Source organism: Equus caballus, chromosome 15 (assembly GCF_041296265.1).
Source record: "Equus caballus isolate H_3958 breed thoroughbred chromosome 15, TB-T2T, whole genome shotgun sequence".
In the NCBI taxonomy this organism is placed as follows: Eukaryota; Metazoa; Chordata; class Mammalia; order Perissodactyla; family Equidae; genus Equus; species Equus caballus.
In genome coordinates this window covers 76,688,345-76,713,841 of record NC_091698.1, presented here as the reverse complement: position 1 = coordinate 76,713,841, position 25,497 = coordinate 76,688,345, and the positions used below count along the sequence as shown (strand labels likewise).

The following is a 25,497-nucleotide window of genomic DNA, read 5'->3' as shown; positions in this document are numbered from 1 at the left end:
CAGTGTTGGTCATAGCAGGCATTTGTAAATATCTGCTAAGCTAAAGCTGTAACACTCCTAAGACCACAGCCCAAGAGTCAGAGCCTATGATAACCATATCATGAGGCCTCTTGACTTCTTACAGGAGGGAATTTTTTTTAAGGAGCTAAGAGGCAAAAATAATCTGAGGGTGAACAGAAGAAAGATGACGTGACAAGATATAAAAGTTATTTGTCAAAGGAATGCACACAGAGCTCTGAAAAAGTCCACCAAAGAACCCAGGGCTAGGAAGTCAACAAGAGATTAATAAAGTAAAATGAAATAATCTTGTGACACGGCTTATAAAACAACGGAGTGACTAAGAAATATAAAACCTCTAGGATAATCAACAAGTAGCAAGTAGAAGATCAATGAACTAGAAGGATTAAGGAATAGAGAGACTATGGCAGTGAGACAGGAAGAAATAGGAAAAGAGCTCTGTAGAGCACACAATAGATTCTGTTTTACAATTGCCCTATAAATTCCAAAAAACAATGCACTCTTTTGGAAGGCAAAATGAATTTTAAAAAGTTAAAACCTAAGAGAGAGATTAAATTTACTTTTTAGTAAACGTCACCTCATTTAGAAACACTGCATTTACAACCTTGAGAACAGATGCACTGTTATTAGGTACTTATGGTACGTAATGGGCTGGAGGGAAGATTTTCTCTATGCTTAAATTTTATAAGTAGGAGTGGGGCGGGGGAGAGAGAAAGGGAGGAAGAGAAATGGAAGGAGGGAAAGAGGAAGAAGGGAAGTGTTTCTCTGTTGAACATTTCTCAAGGAAAAAGTACCACGGACATGTCAACACACTGACAGAAGTAAGTCTCAAGGTTATGAAGGCTCAGAAAAATAAAGGACATTAAATGAAGATCTTTTACAGTTTAATTAAAGTAAACTGTGAAATGCTAGGTATGTCAGAAAGGCCAACCCTGCCTCCATTTAACTATTTCCAAATGTGAAGGAAAGGATCCAAAGGTTCACATTCAAAGTGAAGAGCTGGCGGAGGGTCTTTGAGTCGAAAATTATTTTCTAATCTATCCATCCTTTTTCCACCACATCTTTATGAAGGAGTTAACAGCTCTGAAAAATGCCCTTCTCAGAATGGAATTTTTGATATGAGCCCATTTACAAGCCGGAAAATGATTAAGCATTACAGTATTCACTTTATTGTTCCCCTCACTGCTGACAAAGTGCCAAAGGTAAAGTGGCAAAGAGGAGGAAAGGGGCTTACTCAGTGCAGGCCTTCAATCTCAGGATTTATACCGAGAATACTCACAACGGCCTCATGACCATTTCCTTCCCTGGCGTAAGTAGGTATTGAAAGTCTCAAAATCAGTCATTCTCTGGAAACTTTTCTCAGACAAAACCAGAAGCAACAAAGTGTAAACAAGATATAGAAGATTTAAAAAAATCTGTAAAAATCTGAAAAAAGACAAAGAAATGAGCCAAGATCTCCAAGCCTGTAGACAACATGTCTGCACAGCCCAGAAGAGGAAAACGCAGAGCCAAGGGCTCCTTGCCCCTACCTATACATGACTGCAACACATCCTTGCTCCAGTGTAGACCGGTTCTATGAGCCAAGGCCTCTGCCGACCTTTCTTTTACTCATTTATGAAACGGCAATCAAAATAATACTACTGCTTTACAGGCTTGTTGTATGGACTAAATAAAATAATCCATAGGAACTGCTTAACAAAGTGTTCAGCAAATATAAATATTCAAAAAACGTCTGGGCTGTATTCCTTTAAAAAAGCTAGAGTAAGACATGGGACTTAGCTCCCAAAGAGAAGTAACCACACCTTTCTACTTTTCTCCAGAACAGTAACAACAGTATTTCAAGTTCTCCTCATATAAAGAAAACGGCAACTGAGGAATAATAAACTCCTGATAACAATCTCTAGCTTAAAGGACTGAAGACAACATGAAGAAAAGACACTACTGTCTACGACTGAATATAGAAAGCAGCCAAAAAGCTTAAGCAGAAAACAAGTAACACTTTTAGGTAATTCAAGGTCTTTCTGAAGAATAAAAAGAAAAGAGCTAGAAAAAAAACTAGGTAAACTGAAAAGAATCAGATAGAGTGTGTGATCTGTTCATTCTTTTCCAGACTCCTAAACATAGCAACTAGGTGAATGCACAGCATATTCTCCAGCTCTACTAATTTCACAGGAAGCAGGATCCAAGACAGGGAAAAGCAAAATTACTCTAGAGGCCCGGGAATTCAAGTTATTCTTGCTAACATACTTTTCTCTTAGCTTCATCAGACACCCACTTGCATAAATCTCTAAGTAGCCAGGAAATCTTTTAAAAATCTGACTGTCAAAGCTCAATGTCAGAAAAAAGGGTTAGGAAAAGCAATTAAGAAATGCTTTCATCTATTTCTGACCCTTACTCTAATCTACACACTGACTCCATTAATATTCTTTATACTCAAAAGGTTCAAAAGAAAGTGAAATTCAAACATAATTATTGTCCTTTATAAATCACATCTTTTTCAATAGTTTGAATGACATGATTTTCAAATACAATAAAATAGTTTTAACTTTTAAATTAAAATTCTTAAAATAATCAAAATACAAAACATGAGAAAAACAGAATCGAAAGCAACAGTTAAGTATCAAAAAAAATTAGAAAGTAAAAATATTCAAACAATTATTAAGATATTATTTAAGATGTAAAAATTGATTTTGCTTGTTTTGACACTTCTTCAAATCAAAAAATTTTAATGTGAATTATAAAGCAGTTATAAATGCAAATTCTACCAAAAAATAATTTTTTCAAAAAAATAGATCCAAGTAAATTAGAAAACATCAATTATACCAAAGCAGGTAAGTATTTGAAAATGTCTTGAATATTACACTACTACTTTATAAGTTCACTCTCAGAGCAGAAAGATGTGATATGAAGATTTTCAAAGTTGGGAGTTAAATGGAATAGTATCAATTTAATTTTTTGTATTTGAAGATCTTTTTTAAGTTTTTATGTAAATTAATATCAAAATGATAATTAAGTATTGGAAAACATCTTCAAAGCTACTAAAACAAGAGTAAAATAATTAACCCTAACAATTTTATAAATTCTTTCCTGATACTTATAGATACTCTAAGTATATAATAAGAATACAGGTTCCTGGCATATTATGGCTTTTATGTGAATTTGTGTTATATTAACAAACAATTAACTAACCTCTCAAAGACAAAAAAGAAGTCAAGCATAGACTTCTTGATTTTTACCACATTAACTGCTGGGTCGCGAAAGCTCACTGTTACCAGCCTAACACCAAAAACCCACTGCAGAAAACAAACAGTAGAGAACAGTAAAATATCAAAAACTGGCAGTGATAATATATTCTCTAGGCAATGTTATCTTTCATAAAATAAATTTGTTCCACATCTAAAATAATTCATATTTCATAGGTGTGAATTATTAAAACAATAAACATTACATACCCAAGTCTCTCTCCACCCTACAATGACCTTCCATTTTATGGCCTTAACACTAATTTTTAGGAAGGCTCTTTGAAAAAAGAAAAATGCAGAGAAATACTATCAAATATCACCAACAAATTATTGTTGAAAATGTGTTAATATTTACCTTCAACTATCTATATAGGGCAGACTTTATCCTCTCAAGCACCACTACTCAGAAAAGGGGGGAAACCAGCCCCTTTTCCACTTCTCTTCCCTCTTTAAAGTACCTTTTATCACTGTGTATAAATACAAGTACCCAGAGGACTGCCAACATTTTTATTTTTTTCATTTGTCCCCACATCTAGAGACAACTAGTCTACCTGCTGGCTCTCTTCACTGAGCTACTGGGAATCTGACACACACGGCACAAAGGACTGTTTGCTAAGCTGGGCGCCTGCAGCAAATGGCATGGAGACGGACTGACCAAAGCGTCACCACCTGCACGTACAGCTCAGGCTGCTGGACGGGCCCTGAGGAAAGGAACAGCCCCCTCAGGATAAACAAGGCTACACTTTATAATAAATTTTAGTCACAATATCATGATCCTTTTATCTATACGAACTCACTTCAATGGAGTTTACATCTTTTTTTCTCCTAATTTTAAATTTTATTAAATTTTAATCTAAATCAGGGGTTGGCAAACTTTTGCTATAAAGGGCCAGATAGTAAATATTTTAGGTTTGCGGGCCACGTGGTCTCTGTTGCAACTTTTCAACTCTGCCCTTGTAACACCAAAGCAGCCACAGACCATATGGAAATGAATAGACGTGCTGTGTTCTGATCAAACTTTACATATAAAATAGGTAGCGGGCTGTTTTGCCCCTTGGGCAGTGGTCTGCCTTTCCAATGTCTGGTCTAAATCATCTTAGCAGACATGAAATTTTAAAATTCCAAATGAAAAAGAACAAGAAAAAGAAAAAGCCAGGTCCAAAAGCCCCAAATTCAAATAGCCGTGTCCGAACAGTCCCCTCAAGGCTTAGAGCTAGCACAAATTAGAATAACTTCAGAACAATCTCATAGTAGCTGTCTAAATAAAAATAAATTTCTCTTACCTTAAAGTCAGCTTTGGTCAAGATTAAACGAAAAACTATTACTGAGGCATTTTTGCATGTAAAAAAGAAACCAAATAGATTGACTCAGTGATAATATGAGCTAAGTGAGCCATAAGGACAGGCGGAGCAATGTATCTGAGAAAGAAAAATATACACAAGCAAGAGCCCTAGCTCCCCGCCATCTTTAAGCACTTATCTCCCCTCCCCCAAAAGCAATAAATTAGAGTAATATAATTCTGTTTACAACAGAGTCACTGATAGCTAATATCACAAAACTTCTCAGAATAAACTCCTTCGGGTTAGACTGAAGCAATTACACATTTTTGCTGGTGTTGAAGGCAACACACTAGAACTCTCCCTTGAAAGTTCAATGTGATTACGGCAAACAGAAAAGACACCATAGACTCCTGTCTTCTCAACCCAAGACTTAGAGTAAGCGACTTTACACAGGACTTTTAATTTGAAAACATTACTGGATTCTAAAGGAGGAAGTTGTCCAGCTTCATCCATATAAGATTACTAAGGTATGATGCTAAGCAGGTAAACACTAATGTCTTAACAACTTCAGACAACTCTGGATGACACAGCCAGCACTAAATTAAAACATAACTGGTGTACTTCAACTTGTTCTTGTACTCGTGTGAACTGCCACTGAAATTCAACGGCCTGTGAATCTATTCGATATCAACAGAAGACCGGCAAAAAATATCCCTGATAATCAACAATAATTCAAATACTACATCCAAATCCTCTCGGATTCTATCTCCTTTATGGTGAAGTTTCAATTCAACAAATATGCATTAAGTGATATGTAAAGAACCAAAAACTGGGTGAGATGCTGGGGAAACAATGTGCACGAGCCTTTGGGAAGGCTGCACTCTTCCAGAGGAAAGAAAAACCAATGGTCACAACAGAGTATGGTACTATGATATCAAAAGTATGTGCACCCTCATAAATAAATACGAAAAACATCTCAAATTTGACATAAAAGGCAACTCACAAAAGCATACAAAGGATCAAGAGACCAAACCACTGTTTGCCTATCAGATCAGTATATATTAAAAAGCTAATAATATCCATTGTTGGTTGGAGGTGTGGGGAAATGGACACTCACTTATGCTGTTAGTGGGTTACATTTCTGTAGAATGATTTGAAAAGATGGTTGTTTAAAACCCTTTAAAACTTCATATTCTTTGACCGAGAAATACCACTGGTTTTGGTAAATGAGTAGTTTCACTAAGCAAAGGAAAAAATATAAGAAATAAATTCAACTTAGGAAAATGGTAACTTTGATTTGATAGGATAAATTTCCAATTCCTACGAGACATTCAGGGAGAATTGTCTAGCAGGCATTTGGACATAAAGTAACTAGCATGTACCCAGGATATATGCTAGTCTTAAAGACATTATTTCATTTAATCCCTCCACAACTCAAAGGGCTATGGACCCAGTGGCAGGAGCAGGATTCTCACACAGCTCATAACCCAAAGGTCTTAATCGATATGCTATTCGGCCTCTATAGGTTTGTCACCTGACAGAAAGATTCAAGGTAGAAATACAGATTTGTAAGTTTATCTTTCTTTCACACATTTACTCAGCATTTATTGCCTACCTAATGTTGGACCTAAGAATACCAGGGAAACAAAGTTACATCCCCTATCCTTAGGGAACAATAACAGAAACAGACATGAAGACAAAAACTTGCAATATGTATGACAGTACTAATTGAAATACTTAAGAGGAATAATACTAACCCAAAAGAAGCAGAGAGTAGTCAATTCTGCATTAGAGGAAGAGTCATCGAGGAAGGTTCTAAGAAAGGAAGACAATGCTTGACCATGATTTTGAAGGATGAGCTAAAAAAAAAAAACCAAAAAACAAGTAGACAGGGGAAGGAGGAAAGGAGGGCCACTCCAGAACAAGGGAGTGGCATATATGGAAGCACCAAGGCCCAAAACAGCATAGTCAGTTCAAAGAAATGCATGAGATCACCACACTGCTTACACCCCGTGCCCTTCAACCATTCCAGTCTCTATCTCCTACCCCACCATTTCTCCAGATGCTAAACACGACAAAGCAGATACAAAGTTTTCTGCTCTCTTGAGTCCCATTTCTGAAAGAGAAGACCTACTCTTCCAACCTCCCCTCCCAACAGAGAATGGGGAAGGGACAGCAGAGCCTGCCTGCCAGTCAGGAGGAGCAGTGACATAGTAACCAGCCTATCAAAAACAGATTCCCAACAGCATCACTATCACCCACCCTCCTCTTTTTTCTTGGTTGCATTTATTACTACCTGAAATTACATTGTCTACTCATTCTTTCCTTTGTTTATTGCCTGTCTCCCTCATTAGCATATAAGGTCCAAGAGACCACTGGCCTTGTCTGTTTTATTCACCACTATATCTTCAACAGTACCTGGACAGGGAAGACACTGTAAATATCTGCTGAATGAATGAATATTGTGATCTTATCCAACATGTAGCAGATCACTTTTAAAATTAAAACAGATCAAGATAACATTTCACTTTTATAAAATATTTAATATTTTCCTTAATATTTAATAGGATTCTTCAAGCTCTCCCAAAATTTTCTAATGCTCTAAATAGCATCCCTAAGCTCCCCCTTTTTTTTTTCACTGCAGCAAATGTTTGAATCAAAGCATGTCTTTTAACACCTAAAGAGTGTAACTGCTCTATTCCCACACAGGTATTTCATTATAGTATCTCTGGACCAAAGAGAACAAGCTAGCAACTACTGGTAAAATGTTACACCAATTACAAATTGATGTTTTGTTTCAATGAAACATGCTTAAGGAAATATGAAAGGAAGCTATTCCATGCTTAAGGAAGAAGTCCAAGTCCTGCTAACAAAATAAAAATATCTAACGTAGGAAGAAAAATGTGCCTAAGGTTATTAGAAAACAGGTAACACATGATATGTGTAAAAAGGTCATCAATTTTCAGAAATTAGTATCACTGATGATGGCTAACTCATAGAGATCAGGCCTTGCCAAAACTGCCTGTTACATAAAAGGTCTCGGAAGGCAGTATCTTTTGGAATCTGTTTATCCAACTGGCCATTTCACTTTAGGGTTCTTTTGAGCCACCTACCACTATTTTCATAATCACAGGTTTCAAGCTCCTTGTCACAGATGGGATGGTCTTTCTCCAACATTTTAGGCTCAAGAAAGAGAGAGAGAACTGATACCATAAGGTTAGCAATGCCATTATTAGCCTAATTAAAGGTTTTGACACAACAGTAGATCAGAACTCAAGAAGCAGCTTCTCAAGTCCAAATATTGAGAAAAAATTTACTGTTACTATGAATCTATTTCAAGACTAATAAAAGTTCAAGTAAGACCTGAAGGTTGCCTTGTCAAATCCATTTCTCAATATAAATGCCTTGTAAAATTACACAATGAATCTACTCGAACGCTTTCTATATGAGAGTTACCAAAAAGAAGCCTCGAAACCCTTCTAGGGACACATTTATTTTCCACAGCCAAGTCTTAACACCAGTAAATGGAGGATTTCCATGTAATCCCTAAAAGCTGATAGGCAGAAATTACCAACCATGCTATGACTTTTTAACTAAGCATTTTATTCAATCACCTTTGTATAATAGGGCAATTGAAAGGGTACAATCTTTTTAAATATGAGATGCAAAACATTGTCCCTGATATTTCCAAGCAAACTTTGTAGGACTGTATAGTCAAACAAATGTTCTGGGTTTTTGTTGGTTTGTTTTCAAAGTAGTCACTACAAGTGACTAAATAAACACCTGTTTAAGCAATCCTGCCATTTCTCAAAAATATTTTGTACCATATATCTAAGAACTTTTTCAAAGTCAGTTTATAAGCTATGTCCTTTCTATGTACAAATGGATACTATACTAAAAAAAAGTCCACTTGCTGCTAGGTTACAAACACTACACTGAATCAGCTAACTGGTAAGATTCTTCTCGTGGGTATGAGCTGCTCTCCAGTGGCCCAACAAGCCAGAACTGCACTCTCCTTCCCGGATGAAGGGGATCTATTTCTTTGACAAATATTCTTTAGAAAAAATAAATCAAGATTTAATCAAAGACAGAATGTATATTATTGCAAACCATAACAGCAGTTTGTGGTGATTTGTATTACCGTGTTATCAGTATCATGAATTAAAAAGGTAAGTTCCCTTTAGAAACATGGATCTCTTTGCCCAACAGTTGTACTCTAAAAATAAAACCAACGTTTCTTTGCATACAAACAAAATGAAGGCGGCAAAATGCAAGTCTCAACTGATCAAAGAAAAGGGAAATGGCCGTACAATCAATAAGGAAATGCGTCTCATATAATTAGCAGTTAATGTTTATGATGAGTTTCATCAAGTGAAATTAATAGGACCACTTAAGAAAAATGAAAAAGCTGGAATCAAAAAACTGTGTACAGGAGTCAAAGATTCAAATATTCTAAACTTGTTTTCACCAGCTGGTAATATTCTAGTCTGCCAAATAGTAGGCCAGATGGCTGATGTCACGTAACCGCCTCTAACAACTTCACTGATAAATCAGGAAGAAGCAGTTTACAAATCAATCTACGCTTCTAGGCTCAGCACAGTTTGACTACCTCTAAATGCACCCCCTTTTAATTTTTTATTGTACAACTCATAAGAAATAAGCAAAACTAAGAAAATAACATCATTCATAAGCCTACCAGCCAAACATAAATAACCACTATTAACATTTTGATCTATTAAAATGGTCACCTGCTAAAGCTTCTTTTCTTTAAGATAACCTCCTTCTTTATTGCCCCTCATCCTTCTGCTTACTTCCCTCCTAAACATTTCAGGATTGCATTATCTGGATAACCATTACACCCTCACCCAGAAAACACCTCTCTGAAGGAGCTGGGCACAGGGGCACTCTAGGACAGCATCCCTTTTGCGCTCTGGCAGGAAGCACACCACACCTGCCCGCGCAGGCCCTGCCCGCCTGCTGCTGGCCCGGGGCACTGGGATTACCAGGGAAGCCGTTCCCAGTGTGCAACGCCTCCTGCAAACCATCGCTTACTGTGCCGGGCATATGACCTCTCTCGTTCTTCCCATTCTGAGAGCCGCCATTCTTGAGTTTCTTTTTCTTTTTGGCTGTTTCTTTGTGCTCTTTCTGTTTGTTTTGCACTTCAATGAGAACAGAAATAAAGCTGTTTTTCACTTCCTTTTCAAACTCCAGTTCATCTCGCAGGGCCAACTGCTGCACCAGCTCCTCAGAGTATTCCTTGATGGCGGTCTCAATTTCTTCCAGTAGTTCATTTAATTCAGATACTGAGAGCCTTTTCACTCCTATGACGAAAACCAAGCATAGCAGATACTAAGACAAAAATGTCTCAAGGGAACACAACTGGGTATTTTATGCCAAAGAGCAAAAATCATATGCTAAGCAATTAAATTGTTCATCATCTTCTCAGAATCCTAAACCTTCTGGTAGGCAGGTCTGAGTAGAGGCAGGTGGACAAAGGTACTTCTCAAATAGCTGAGAAGTATAAAAAAATTGTTTACCTGTCTAACTCAATCCCAAGAATAGTACCTCAGGCAAAACTGAAAAAGCTTGTACAAGGAAAAGAACAAACACAAAGCAGTGGGAGAGTACAGAAACCAGCTGCTGACAAGAAATCACAAGCAACTTAGCAGAGCGCGGGCACACTCCTGAAGAGAAGTCAACTTTAAAGAATTAAACTAAATGCATATTTAATCACATAAACCCCAATGTGTGAATTTTACTGAAGATTGGGAAGATGAAAGGGAAGAATATTCCCTGAAACTCCATTTCAGTTTTTACTCAGCACTTCCCCTTACGTGAGAGACAGGACATTTTTGATGTCTAACCCCCAGTGCCTCAGAATGTGACTATATTTGGAGACGGTCTTTACAGAGATAATTAAGTTAAAATGAGGTCATTAAGGTGTGCCCTAATCCAATGTGACTGACGACCTTATAGAAGATCAGGACACAGATACACACAGAAGAAAGTCCGCGTGAGGACAGAGAGAAGACGGCCGTCTGCAAGCCAAGAAGAAAGGCCTCAGAAGAAGTCAAATTTGCTGACACCTTGATCTTGGACTTCCAGACTCCAGAACTGTGAGGAAACAAATTTCAGCTGTTTAAGCCCCCCAGCCTGGGCACTTTGCTACAGCAACCCAAGCTGACTAATACAGGATTCAAAGGGGAATATGGCACAGTCCCCCAGCAACAATAAAACGTGCGCTTAGTATTATCAGAGGGCCAGGGAAGGATACGTAGCAAAGATTTCTGGGGATGGTCACTATATGTTTGAGATATACAAAAAGCACAAAGAGCACTGATTTAAGTAGGGTTTCTTACTCTCTTCATAACTGCTTGTACTAGACCTCTTAAGAGTTTGAATTTCCTGGGAAAGCATCGAGAGCCGATCTGACTGTGTGGGCGTTTCATCATCTTCTGGGTCCGGTGATTCCTGCATCATTTCTTCGATTTCTTCAATAACCTTCCAAAATATACACACCACTGTTAATCAAACATACACAGGAAACATGATCCCACTGAAGCACAGCGCTCACCTGAAGCAACAAAAGTAGAAGGACACTCAAGTTTCCATTAACCAACAGTGTGCAGGAATTGGTGTTTGAATAATCAAAATTTTGATTGTAAGAGTGAACATGGTTTATCCAGAAAAATTTACAATATACCAAACACAAAACAAAATAGAATATGATTTAATATGTCCATCATGATTCAGGAGGCCCTATCGGATCTTGCAATGTCTGAGAAATGGTGCTACAAACACATGTTTAATTGACTTTAGACATGCAAGTACCAGATCATAGTTACAGTTAAAAGAAAGCAAATGACAGAAAATTGACCATATACCACATGCAAGTGCTCAGTTTAAAGCCATTTAATCAAAATGACATAAAATTTATAAAATACAACAGTATAAAAAAACTTAAAGAGAAAGTAAGAAATTACCTCTATGGCAGCAATATTTTCCTTTAACAGCAGAAAAAGAATTTCATATATTAATTCAACAAAAGAAAAAAGGATATTTAAAAATTACTTAAAATGTAGAAGCTTAAAAGAGAAAAAAAAAAGCTGCACAAAAGCAGGAAAGTTTCAGAAACATATTTGCCTTTTAAACAACGATCTACTGTCATATGCAATGTTGCTCAAATCTTACAACAGTGTCTTGTCCTGTTACAGATTCCAAAAGTTGAGAAGTAGATAGAACTCAGCAAAAATTTTAAAGAAAGCCAGAAAAATTACTCAACGGTTAGAAAAAACAGACCTAAGAGTTTTTTAAAAAAACTATCAGAAAAAATACAATAACAAGAATCAGCAAGCTTAACATATAACACTTATATGGAGGAAAAATAAAAATAAACCTGAACGAGATGGGGATTATGTTAATTAGTACAATTTTCCAAAATAGGCATTGTAAAATGAGACACTGAAGAAGGCTACAGAATCCATTTCTCTAAGTCTTAAAAACAGAGACAGCTTATGGTTTTCAGGCAGATTGCTGGGGAGACAATGATTTCTTGGGGTCACGTCTTTTTATCTTCAAGCCCTCTAACCTACTATCTTGCTTTTTAAGCACCGCTCTTTCCGTGCCTACAAGAATCCAACCACAAACATGACTAAGGAGCATCAAAATGCCACATTTTTAATGTACTCCTCCTGACCTTGCCATAATATATCTCTTTACTGGCCTTGTCCTTCCAGCCTAAAAATATAGTGTGATAGAATTCACGGTCTGAGTAGCCACAGAACATTTTATTTCAGGAAGAAGTTCTTGCATCACATTTTGACAATACAACAGAAGTGGGAAGAGTATTCAGAAAATGAGAAAGCTGATTCAACTGGTTTTAAGTGAATACAGGGTTGGCATTATTAGAGCATTCCATAGGAATAATGCTCACTTCTTTCTAGGGTACACAATATGTGGTTCTAATAAGTGCTACTGACTTTTACATAGGCTTCAGAGAAACCAGATAATTTCTGCACAGATACATTATAGTTTGCACATGGCTGGCTAAATCCAAAGAAAGAAAAAAAAACCACAATATTTTTTCGGATTTCAGAGTAAGCAATAACCCTCCCTTAGTAACTTGCTGTCCTGTTTTAACAATGCTTATTTTGGAAAACTACCTATATTGGAAAATCTTCCCAACTACCATAATCCCATCTGCTTCAGATTACAAATGCTTTCTTCTTTTCTCAGTGGAGGAGTAACTATTAGCTTATATAACCAGAAAATACAGGAAAAGTCAGTAAATTTCAATAACCCATCACTTATTGCCAAAATAGGAAATCATTTTTCAGCTCGAGGTTCCCCTTTCCTTTCGTTGCTGAATTTCTCTGTCATACCTGATCCGCAGTGAAGAGGGGCTCATCATCCACGCAGGAGACGATGATGGAATGCATATCCAGCTGTTCCCTCAGCTCCTCATCGTCTGATGTATCAAACAGCAAACTGTCACTTATCTAAAAACAAAAATACCCGCTGTTAGAAGCAGGACATTCTGATCAAAACAACGTTGAAGTGTCCAGGTAAAGAAGACTGCAGAGGTAAAGAAGTCATCTGCCGAGAATTTCCCTCCAAAGGGAGAAATCATCACAACTGCCCTGTTCTAGGCAGCGTGTGAAGTGCTTTACATATTCATCTCAAACAAAAATGAGAGGAAGAATAAATATGAACTTGCTGAGGTGCTGCAGGCAGCACCTATTGCCCGATACAGATACACACTTAGCTGCTGTTTCTATGGGGAAAGAGCGCTGTAAAAGCTGACTGATAAATATTAAAATATATGGCATTTGCTCAAAGCGGTAGGGAATTTTAGCAAATAGAGAGCGGAGATGGGCAGAGTTGGCAGCAAATATTATTTAGTTAACAATCTAATAGTAAGATTGGCATATGTTAAAATTCCAGAGAAAACATAAAAGTTAGTTACTTGCAAACTAACTTCTAACATTCAGAGTGAAAGTAATGAACTCCCTGGCACACAGGAAATGTCCATGACAGTCACACATAGCCCTTCCAGTTGAACATCTCTTCTTCTGAAAAGAGAAGATCTCTGGGTTCCAAACACATCTTTAAACCTAACTGTGCTGGAGATTTCCCATTTGCCTCACCTCCATTTTTCCCCCCTGCTCTGTGCCCCAGGAGGCTGACCTCTGTGGACTACATCAAAGGATGCCTTTGACTCCTGGCTTCCAGCTGGGTTAAACACCACTGGTAGGGACTAGCAGGAGACTGGAAGGTGGGAGGATGAGGACCGGGCACTTATTCTGCTGTCTCCTCCCTGCCAGCCCGCCAAAGGCTACAGCTCCTGCCAAGAAGACCTCTCCCCGACAGCTACTCTCTCCTGGTTCTGCTAACTTCTCCCTCTCCTTACCTCTTCATGCCCAGGGGTGCGAGTACGGCTTGCTGTTGCCAGCCCTGGGGTATCACACCATGCCTCGCTGGGTGTCCTTTAACCCTGCCCACATCCATAGACACAGTCCCTTTAATAATGACTTAGAGTTAGGGACTAGTACTAATTATAAAAGCCTTATCTAGAAAACTCAGCAGATTAAAATGGACAAGTGATCATCAATCTATCATCCATCTAATGTGACATGACACGTTCATGTGACATGTTCAGATGATGAACAGAACTGAAATTAGAACACTGCTCTTCAGGAAGGAGGGGCACACAGTGAGTTCCCAAAGAACAAATGGGCAAAAAGGAAGCAGGTAAAAGCAACTGTGTACTTCTATTAGACAGAATATAATTTAAAAAATAATATTTCACCTGGGAAAATTATTCTATCAATGCAGAGGATATATATAAAACTGAGGATACACTTGAGTATTGTAGGTCCCTATTGCCAACCTAGCTCCTCATACAGGAACATCCGAAGTTTAATGGTGAACACAGCCCACAGAATGAAAACCTGCAGGGGAGAAGTGCGGAGGAACCACTGGCGTGTTCCCTTTCCTCACATTAGGCTGGGAGAGCAGCCACATCAGCACTCTAGGGTCTACCTGCTACCACATAATGCAACTCCATGTTGCGCCACAGGAATGACACAGCTCCTCATGCTAGTTCTCACTGCACCATTAGCCTAGGAAAGGCCTGGCCGTGGCCTTCAGCATGGCATCATGAAATTCCAGAAGACTGAGAAAAAAAGAACCTAAAAGCTTCCAGAGAGAAAAAACCATCACATTAAAAGGATCAGGAATCAAAATGTCATCTGAACCCTCTCAGAGATCAACAATAGAAGCTAGAAAACAATCACTGTAATTTTCGTGTTTCGATAAATTCCACCATAGAATCCTACATCCAGCTAAACTCACAATTAGAGGGAAGCTTAGAATAAAGACATTTTCAGACATTCAAGTTCTCCAAGTATTTACCTCTCATGCACCCTTTCTCAGAAAGCTACTGTAGAATATGCTCCATTAAAACCAGGAGGAAAACCAAAAAGGAAGTAGATGTGCGATCTAACACAAAAAAGAGGGGAAGGGAATTGTTGTAATGACAGTAAAGTGAAGATCCCAGAATGATGGCTGTGAGGCTAAACTAGAGTAACCAGTTCAGACTAGAATTGTTACTGACTGCAGAGGAAATCAAGAAAAGCATGAGAGAGACTAAGAGATTATCTAGTGTATTTCACTTACTAAAATGAGTTTTATAGCTCTACTGAGGCTGAATCAGTGAGTTAATGATAACCTAAATAAACCACAAAGAAACGGTTATTATTGCCCTAAGAAAAAACAAAAAATTACATGAGGAAGTTTAATCATAATGTACTAAAACGGGTCAACTGTGAACATTTGGTCAATATAAATGATGAAGCTTAATCAAATATTTTGACATAATTATATTGAGAAGATGGGGAAAGGAAAGTTTCTTGAGGGTTAGTGTTGGGAGTTGGAGGGAGCGCTATGAGAGAGCTAAACCCCCATCCTCGGGGTAGAAAGCAAATGGATAAAGTCTAACATTAAAAAAATAAAATCAAGGGGCTGGCCCCGTGGCCGAGTGATTAAGTTCGCGCGCTCCGCTGCAGGCGGCCCAGTGTTTCGTTCGTTCGAATCCTGGGCGCGGACATGGCACTGCTCATCAGACCACGCTGAGGCAGAGTCCCACATGCCATAACTAGAAGGACCCACAACGAAATATACAACTATGTACCGGGGGGCTTTGGGGAGAAAAAGGAGAAAAACAAAATCTTAAAAAAAAATAAATAATAAAATAAAATAAAATCAAGTAAAATGATATGAGCATGTCATTTGTTAGAAGAAACAGTTGAAGTACTCGAAAGTGGCTGCCTCTGATAAGTGGAAATCAAGGATGGGGTAAGTAGGGCAGAGGCTGCTTTTTCACGTGAAGTCCTATAGTTCTAGTCTACTTTTTAAACTATGACAGTTATCCTTTTAATAAGAAAGGAGAAAGGTCAACACATTAGGCTGTTGATAAGAGAGGATGTTGACTTCAAGATTGAGTGGAGATGCAAAGTGCCACAATATGATCCTAAGGGGGTATGGACGATGTGGAGTAACCAAACAATTACCTTCACTGATCTTTAAATTTCAACACCCCCAGAAACACTGCTCTATGTTGTAACTTGAGGACCATACTTTTATTTTTTCTCTTATAAACAAGCAAAAGTTTTAATTGTAAAATTACTCCTAAGGAAGACGTTATTATCTTCCTCCTGTTTCTACTCTTGAAGATATGAATGTGCATAAACTAAGTCCCTGTCCTTCAAGAAACGCTCATGGTGGGTGGATGAAGATGGCACCCGAGATGTTCCTAAGGTAAAACGATTTAGAAGCATTCTACCAAATAAGCATGATCAAGAAGGGCACTGGATTTAGAATAGGTTTACAGCTATTAACAAACGTGAGTGATACCACTAAACCATTAGAACAAATTTCCATAACAACAGAACTAATGATCCCAGATCATCTTTCCAGGGAAACAGCCAAGCCCATTCCCCACAGAGATGGCATATGCTAAGGGGTGGAATCTCTTTCGGCCTTTGAAAACTAACCTTGGCTGTCATGGGTATAATTATTCATTCTCCCATTCGGCATCAATGTGCCTCCTTGTTGCCAAGCATTCCCATCACTCCTTCCTGTGCCAGGGTTAGATATGGAGCTCGCGGTGTTGTTGCCCTGTATGAAACTGAAGCTGCCTCAAATGGAAAAAATGTACCTACGCAAGAATTTGGAATGTACAAGTTGTCTCACTCTAGAAAAGCCTCATCAAATTTAGAACTACGCCATTTTAAACATCAGTGAAAGAAAAATTAAGAACTGAAATCTAGCAAACTGTGGTTTTCCTGAATGTTTAGCAAAAGAAATTTCTTCTCCCTTTACCAAGAAAAAAATTTCCTATAGACCTTAGTTTACAATTGGGATAATCTAAAGAATGCTTCCAAAAGGTAAATTTTGCACAGTTCAGTTATAGGAATAGAGCACACAGCTGGCAATGATAAATAAAATAATTTTCCCAGGTAAAAGAAAATGTAATTACATGCTATCTAATAGAGTAACATGGCTGCTTCTTACAGACTTCCGTGTTGCCCTTTTGTTCTGCAGGTGCAACTCCTGCCTGAGGAACAGAGTTCTAATTTCCGCTGTATTCATCACCAGGGTCGTCACGTCAAGAGACAGATGACAGATGGATGATCACCTGTCCACTTTAACCTGCTGAGTTTTCCAAGTTGGGTTTTACAATGAGTAGTAGGACTAAACTCCCAGCCATTACTAGTCACTGCCCTTGGCTATACCATTACTCTGGAATTGAAAATACAAGATAGTATACGTTTAATTCAATGAAACTGGATGAGAGTGTCCCGATTGTGCTGCCAATGTACTTCCCTTTCGAACTATGAAAGGATCTCTTCTGTGCTATTTTTTAATATGTCAAACAAAAAATTACTCATTGACTGGCTATTGTGGATTCAGCACTATGATAAATAATACAGAAAATACTTCTTTAAAAAAAGAATTGTTCATCATGGTCTCTGATCTTATAGTCTCACTGGCGAGATCATTCATTCATTCATTCAACGAACACTTGTCTTAGTACTCAGTATGTACCAGGCAGAGTGGTAGTTACTAAAATGACAAATATAGAGATACCTACCAGGAAGTCACAATCTGATGACAGACCCAGAAACATATGATTAATAAGAGAACACAATAGTGATTGAGACATGGACACAGCGCTGTGGGGACTAGCACCTAGCAGACAATGGGGCTACATTCTGTGGGACAGACAAGTCCTTTAAGATTTTCACACCAAGAGTGTAACCGATTCCCACAGAGAGGAGTGTGTTTTCCTTCCGTGCAGGGATTTAGGCCATGGCTAAATGACCATCTGTCAGAGATGCTGTAGATGGCGATTCCTCCCAAGTGAGAGGTCGGATTAAGTGTCCTTTAAAGTCCCTTCCAACTCTAAAATTGCATAATTCCATGAGATCAGCAAAGGCTAAAACGGTAATAGGAAGCTTCAGGGAGGAAGGGAAACTTGAACTAAGCCCAAAATGATAGCTAAGATCTAAATAAACAGAAGACAGGACGTATGATATCTTGTTTTACTCCTTTTCACTAAATGTATGTGAGGTAGTCTGCAGAACAGCTTAACAGGGTTAATTGGAACAAACAGTAAGAATTCTATACCTAGTAGAACACTGGGAAATACAGTCAGAATTCTGTATTTTATTAGCATATAACAGGCAGCAGGCTTTTCTGAATCACATATTTAAGAAAACTATTTTCACAAAACATTAACAATACTATTTAAAACACTGAGAACCCAGGGCCAGACCCGTGGCCTAGTGGTTAAGTTTTGCAAACTCCGCTTCAGTGGCCTGGGTTCAGTTCCAGGGCATAGAACTATTACTTGTCAGCAGACATGCTGTGGGGGCAACCCAATACAAAATAGAGGAAGACTGGCACAGATGCTAGCTCAGTGCGAATCTTCCTCAGGAAAAAGAAAAAAAAGAAAGGAAAATTTAAATTAAAAAGAAAAATACTGAGAGCCCTACTGCATTAGACTCTCAATAATTACACAAATACACTTAGTGAAATAGAGAGCATGCCAAAAGATCTGGCATCAGTTTACATTGTTATTTGATAAGGAACTTAAATAGTCAGGCCCTGAAACTTACATAATTTGGCTACGTTTCTCATCAGCTTTAAATAAACGTGACACTGTGATTTTCCACTTAAAGCAATTCTTCCCTTTTCTGTCCCCCTTGCTGTCCTATCACCTGTGCTCACACTTCTTACTCAAGCCATCTTCACTTGACAATACCAAGGCAGCCACAGCAGCCTCAAACAGCGAGCCAAGAACACATTAAGAAGCCAAGAACTGAAATGTCGTTTAAAGGTTCCCCAATATTCACAGGAATACATGGTCTTTGGAAAACATGTCATAACCAGCAGTCAGTGAACTCATCAGAAAGTTAACTCTATGTTGATATTCCAGTACCCTCAATGTATTAAATCAAAGGCTAAGATGCTCACTGAGTGTTCTCAGCATATCAAAACTGTGTTATTGAAGCTGGAAAAAGTGCTGATCATTGGTGTTCGTACATAGGTGATGGAAATTTAGCGAAACATACAAAAGCAACTGTGCGCTGCGGAGGAACTGGAGGAAAGTGCTAGTAAGTTGTCAGCAGCAGAGCCAAGACAGCAACACAGGGCCGCTGCAACTGCTATACGCGTGGAAACTGGAGGCAACTCAATGCATTTGTGTTAAACAGAAATGCTACTTTCTAGTTTCATTATCAGAATCAGTTAGTCAGAAACTATTGGTTCGATTCCTAACTTACCCCTTTTTCTGAGAGGTTCAGAGTAAGCAAATGCAGGGTTCTGGTATGTGAAGACTTCCAGTCTACAGGCATTACATTTCCATAATTATCTGTCAGGGCATTCCAAATCCTTCAAAAGAAGAGAAGTACAATCAATGCAAGGGAACATTCTATACATCTTTTATTAAACAAATTTCCAGTACTAGAGGGAAAAAAGAAAGAACAAAAGAAAATCAAAGCAAAAAAATAAAACGCCCATTGTTTCTCAGAAAAACGTCAACAAAGTAGAGCCTCCCTAATAAGACTAAATGAAAATCATATAATCGGGCTGACAAGACGTCCTGAGGGAAGACGAAGTGAAATAGAAAACTCTCCCAAAGTCAACAGCTAACACTTCTACTGTACTACGTGCCAGGCACTGTTGTAAGCAATTTACATATCTTAACTTATTTAATCCTCAAAAAACAATGTTATGGAGAACCGTTATTATTCCCATTTTACAGATGAGCAAACTAAAGCACAGGGAGCTTAAGTAATGTTTCCAGAGCCACACAGCTAGTAAATGCCCCGTGCCTGACACTCATTTTTCTTCTACAACTTCCAAACATACGGACCATCTCAGGCAGTGAATAGTGTCTCTCTAACCGAAAGTTTGTTACTCTTTCAGGAGAAAGGATTCAGGCCCAATGTGAGACCAGAGTTTGCTATCTAATTTGTAATACAGTAGGCTAAGGACTAAAATAAAATGAAAAGGGAAAGAAAGGGAGTTCACAATAAAATGCACACAGGTTATATCCAATGCGGTTACCCCACCTTAGCACCAAACAGCATTTTGGGGAAGCAATAGGACACGACTAAAATTCAGGGAACACAGACCCTCATCTCCATTCTTCCTCAAACAATGAGTCTTTGGCCATGTCCTTTAACCTCTCTAGGGATTAGCTGCCATTCTATAAAATGAGAGGCTTGGACAAGAATAACAGACATTCCTTCCAGCTCTATTACTCTAAGCATTAATTCAAACGAGCTGTATTGGGGAGAGTCCCAAACCACACCAGATAAGGACAGCAAACTCCAATTCCATGACCAAAATTCGGGGTTTGGTACCAAGTAATAATCAGCATAAAAAAACATGGTATTATGTGGAAAAAAGAGTTCAGAAATAAAAAAGAGATGAAATTTAACTGGAGTAAGTAAAGTTAAACACTATACATATAAGCTACTTAGTGCCCAGAGATACATACGTAGATATCATAAAGGAAAAAACTCTAAAACTTATAACAGGTATCTAAGTAAATAAACTATTAAATAACTGGGTGAGTTTTTTTCCAAGAGTGTAAGCCACTAGTATACAAAAACAAGACTGCTAGGGGCACAAAAATAAGAATGCAAGCTTAAAAATAGAGAAGTAACACACTAGATTTAATGAATAGGGATTTGGTGCTAAAGAGAAGCAATGTGACAACTGCCAAAAACAGAAAATCCCAAAATGATGCTTGGCTTTGGAACGCACATCAGCCTCAATGAAAACGTGAACCCAAAAGCTCTAGACAACTGGCTCGTTTACCCAGCAAATCTCCCAAACGCATGGTTCAGTCCTATTCTCCTCTCTGCTGGAATCATAATCTCCCTGCTGCCAACGTGCTTGAATTGGAGGCAAAAGCTCGGGACTGCTAAAAGTGCTGGGTTTCTGGCCCACAGCTTCCTGGACGAAAGACTTTGCAACACTGAGCCACTGACGATACACCTAACCCTGGTCAGCAACTCCGACAGGATATTCTAGGACATGAAGACCGTCCAGAGTTTTGGGGTTTATTTTGTCTGCTTGTCTGTTCCTTCTTAAATGAGGCTGTGATAAAAGGACAAGTGGAGGGGAATACTTCACCTAGAAGAAGCGACTGTGGGTGAATTTGATCTTCCAAGAAAGTGAAGGACAATTAACAGTACTCTGTCTCCACCAAAGTCAGAACAATTGTAGGTGGAAGGACAGAGGGCTGCCTTAAGTGAGAGATTTCTAGAATTCTCCAGTCAAGACAGGAATTACCTTCATCCTTATCTTAATAAAGCATTATAACCAGTCATAAAAAACAACCGGCAAGCAGCTCTGTTCCAAGGAGGTCAAAGTCCCACTGACATTGAATGCTGCACCAGACCCTTCCAAAGAAAACCTTAGCAGAAAATACAATCCATATTTAACCAAAACTAAACCTGGGGCTCAGAGAAGTCAAACAAAGTACCCTAAGGCAAGACACTATCTCTGTAAGAGAATTCTCAGTTCTCTCTTGCAAAAGGAGCAGGGATAGACTCAAGCAATGGAGAGCAGATTTACAGGGGACAATGAGAGTGGTGACCAGCCCCAGGCCCTGAAAAGAGAGAAAGAGATTTATCATGCATTCTCAAATCAAGCAACATGTATTACCACCAACAAAGAATCTATTAAAAACCATTATCAAGAGTAACAAAATATTCTTTTTTAAGTTTTACATCAACCTAAGCTTTAAGCAAATGCTAAAAATAGACTACTTTCCAGACAGAAAAAAAAACAGGGAATCTTAACTATATGTGTACAAACCACTAATTTGTTATGAGAAGTGACTCGGTAAACCCAAATACACAATTTTAAAATCCAGAATAAGTCCTGAGTCCCAGTGATTCAGAGCATATAAGTCTACATATATAAACGATCTTCTCTTTGGGAACAGACTTTCAAAAGGGGCATCTTTTGCCATTGACTGCATGCATATCTGTGTGCATAAAAACCAACCATAAACTCTTCCCTCTATACCTGGGCAGCACACTGTACAGAGGCACCAATGAAAAGATACGGTCTCCAAGCTAGCTGGGCCCTCACCACTGCTCAGCCATTCCCAACTCCCTCTTCTCAAGCTTCCTACCTTATTCTGATAAATCTCCTGATTCGCAGAGGAAAAGAGACCATCAGGCTGGAAGCCCCCTCTCAATGCCCATGGATCCACTCAAGAACTCTTCCCTAATCTCTAATCTCTCCCATCCCTACCCATGTCCTTAGTGTTTACTCCATTAATTTCACCCTCAGCCTCTCCAGGGCTTCGTCTCCTGTTACACCACATGCTCAGCTTCCCTCACTCTCACCATTCCTTTTACCGTGTTTTGAGATAAAACGTGGTACATAATTACAACCCTTATTTAACCAAACTACAGTTGGGGTTCAGGGTGGTTAAATAAAGTGCCCCAAGGAACTCTGCCCCTCTCTCCCCCAAGCTCTTATCCATCCCTGTGCATCTCCTATGATTGTACTTAGACGACGCCGTAGAAGACAGTCAGGGAACTGGTTTCAGGACCACTGAGGATACCAAAATCAGCAGATGCTCAAGTCCCTCAGATAAAATGGTCTGATATTTGCATATAACCTACTCACATTCTCCTATATACTTTAAATCATCTCTAGATTACTTAAAATACCTAATACAATGTAAATGCTATGTAAATAGTTGTTACAGTGTATTGTTTAGGGAATCATGACAAGAAAAAAATGTCTGTACATGTTCAGTGCAGGCACAGTACCACCTTAGGCCTTCCCTTGATTTGAATCCCCGATACGGAACCCCCGAATATGGAGGGCCAACTGTAATTACATGTTTAGGCATAACCAGAGCCTTTCCTTTTTGCCTCTGTGGGGGCCTGCACTCTACCTGGGCTCTCAGATGGACCCAACAAATTCTTGTGGCATAAATGCTGCTTCAACGTTGATACCTTTGCACGTGCTATATTCTCGAGCTAGAATGCTACAACTTGCTTCACCTGCCAAGGAAACTCCCACTCATCCATCAGCATCCAGTTTTCACATTTCTTTCTGTAAGAAGTCTTTCCTGACTCTCCCACACAGCCCTTTTAAATCTCCTATATTTTGCCCGTATATCCATTAGAGTCACCTGTCACACTCATACAAATATCTGTTTACAAATGTAGCTCCCATCCTAGGTTGCGCCCCACTTGAAAGGGACAATGTCCCATCATCTTGGTATTTCTGGTGCGAAGGAGCCTCTGGCACTTAACGGGCGCTTAATAAATGCCAGGTCAATGAATGAATGGCTACACACGTGCCCGAAGAGGTACTGTCTCTACCGGCTTTGTACAAGGAAATTCTCCTCTACACCAAACATGGCTTGGTTTCTAGGGAGCAGGAGTGAACTGCCGGAGGTTTAACGAGACGGGGGGAGGGGGCGGGGGGGGGCGGGGAGCCGGGATTTAAATCGCCCAGCGCGCGGAGGCCGAAAGCCCGGGGGAGCGGTGGAGCCGCGGAGAGGGGCGGGCTCCCCGCTCGCTGGAGGCGGAAGGAGGGCGCGGGGAGGAGCCAGCGGCCGGAGTCCCGCCGAGACTGCGGACCGAGGGCCGGCCGGCGGGGCGAGGGCAGGACGAGGGCAGGGGAGGCTCCCGCCCGCTCCCGGCCGGGCCCGCACTCACTCGTCCCCCTGCAGGAGGCTGCACTCGGTGATGGGCCGCACGGCCGCCCTTGGGGGCTCGGCGCCCGGCCCCGAGGGGCGGAAACACAGGCTCAGCTTCTCCTCCAAGCTGCAGGCCAGCGCCGGGAAGCCGTCGCCTCCCCCGCCCGGCCCTGCCCCGGCCTCGGGGCTCGCGTTACAGTTCTCCTGGTCCTGGAGGCTCCGGGCCGGCTCCTGGAACTCATAGAAATCCTGCCAGTCCCCGTCCGCCGCCATCGCCGCCCTGTGCTGTCGCGCGCCCCGCCCAGGCCGGCCCCGCCCCGCCGGAGGCCCCGCCCCCTGCGCCCCGCCCCGCCCAGGCCGGCCCCGCCCCTCCCTCGGGCGCCCGCGCGGACCCGTCCTGAGCCGCGCAGCGTGGGGGTCTTCTCTGTGCCCGAGTCTTCTCGGAGTTGACCGCGGGTCTCCCTAGAAAGCAAAACCTAAACTGCATTGAGTCACTTTGTCTATTTTCTGTCATTCAGAAATAGCTTCCTTCAGCTTCCCTCGCTGGGAACCTGGTCGAAATGTGGAGAAAATAAAGGGCTTCTTTAAACTGGCGACCTAGGGTCAGGTGATACCCGAAGTTATTTCCCCGGGATAACCTGCTCTTTTTGTAACTTTCCGACCAAAATAGCAACCAGAGTCGCTTGGAAACGCTTAAGTGGTACCGAAATTCATTCCGCAAATATTTTATGTCTCCCACGTGCAAAGCACGTGCTAGACCCTGTGAAACGTACAAAGATGAATACTTAAGTGAGTTACTATTTGCAAAGCACTTTTAGAACAGTGCCTGACAATAAGTAGTTTATGTGTGTGTTATATAATTAACGCATAGCTGCTCCCTAAGAGGGGTTTACAATGTAGTTGGAGTGATAAGACTCACGGGAAATCGTTTATACCATATAAAAAGTAAGCATGATTAGAGAACAGCTACTATTTAACGGGTATAGAGGTTCAGTTTTGTAAGTGAAAAGAGTTCTGGAGATGGATGGTGATGATGGTTGCACAATAAAATGAAGGTAGTTAATCCCACTGAGCAGTATACTTACAAATGGTTAAGATGGTAATTCTATGTTGTGTGATTTACCACAATAAAAAAAAATTGAAAAATAAATAAATAAGTATGTTTATAAGGCAGTGTGAGTGTGTAGAGGCAGTAAATACCTAGGAGTTGATAGGAGCCATATCTTTGGGTTGTAATAATCAAATACTTGATGTAGGTGGTGGGACATAATTGGGTCCTGAATGATGAGTTCATATTTTGAAAAGTAAATCTGACGTTGGTAATAGAAAATAAGATTTTCCCCCATATGCTTTGTCGATCTCTTGACAGCATGGAAACCCATCTTCAGGAATATATGTTGTCAAAATTTCCTTATGTACTACTCCAATGCATGTTGTCTTGTATTTCAATGATTTGTCCCATATTAAACAAAATATTTCTATGATTGAGCCTAAGAAACTGAAGATAATTCCTTTAAAGGCAATATTGTTCTCTATTTCCTTTGAAACCATAAAGGGAGCCAATGTTGAGATCTACGTGGCCAAGAACTAGAACTAACTCCTCACCAGTTTATAGCTTTGGGGTTGATGAGAAAATATTCTAGCTCAGCTGATATTTACCTGTCTGAACATTACTCAAAAGCGATGCTCTGAAAGTGTTAAAGATCTG

General features: G+C 39.8%; 1 protein-coding gene across 11 annotated transcripts in view; it reads right to left on the bottom strand.

The window, feature by feature from the left end:
• FEZ2 (fasciculation and elongation protein zeta 2) overlaps window positions 1–24,112 on the bottom strand; it is a 38,835-nt gene extending 14,723 nt beyond the window's left edge. For 4 of the 11 annotated variants that reach the window (XR_011426489.1, XR_011426488.1, XM_070236451.1 and 1 more), the window contains exons 1-6: window positions 23,809–24,102; window positions 19,387–19,495; window positions 12,922–13,038; window positions 10,900–11,041; window positions 9,593–9,861; window positions 6,298–6,399 (exon numbers count right to left, since the gene is read on the bottom strand). Coding sequence is in view for 6 of the 11 variants with exons in the window: in XM_070236451.1 (XP_070092552.1) it covers window positions 6,298–6,399; window positions 9,593–9,861; window positions 10,900–11,041; window positions 12,922–13,038; window positions 19,387–19,495; window positions 23,809–24,062 (993 nt within the window). In the remaining 5 variants the exon portion in view is untranslated. Of the gene's footprint in view, window positions 1–6,297; window positions 6,400–9,592; window positions 9,862–10,899; window positions 11,042–12,921; window positions 13,039–19,386; window positions 19,496–23,808 lie in introns of all 11 variants that reach the window. The other 7 variants (XR_002800214.2, XR_002800215.2, XR_011426490.1 and 4 more) reach the window with 4 other exon arrangements.
• Between the last annotated feature and the right edge of the window lie 1,385 nt (window positions 24,113–25,497).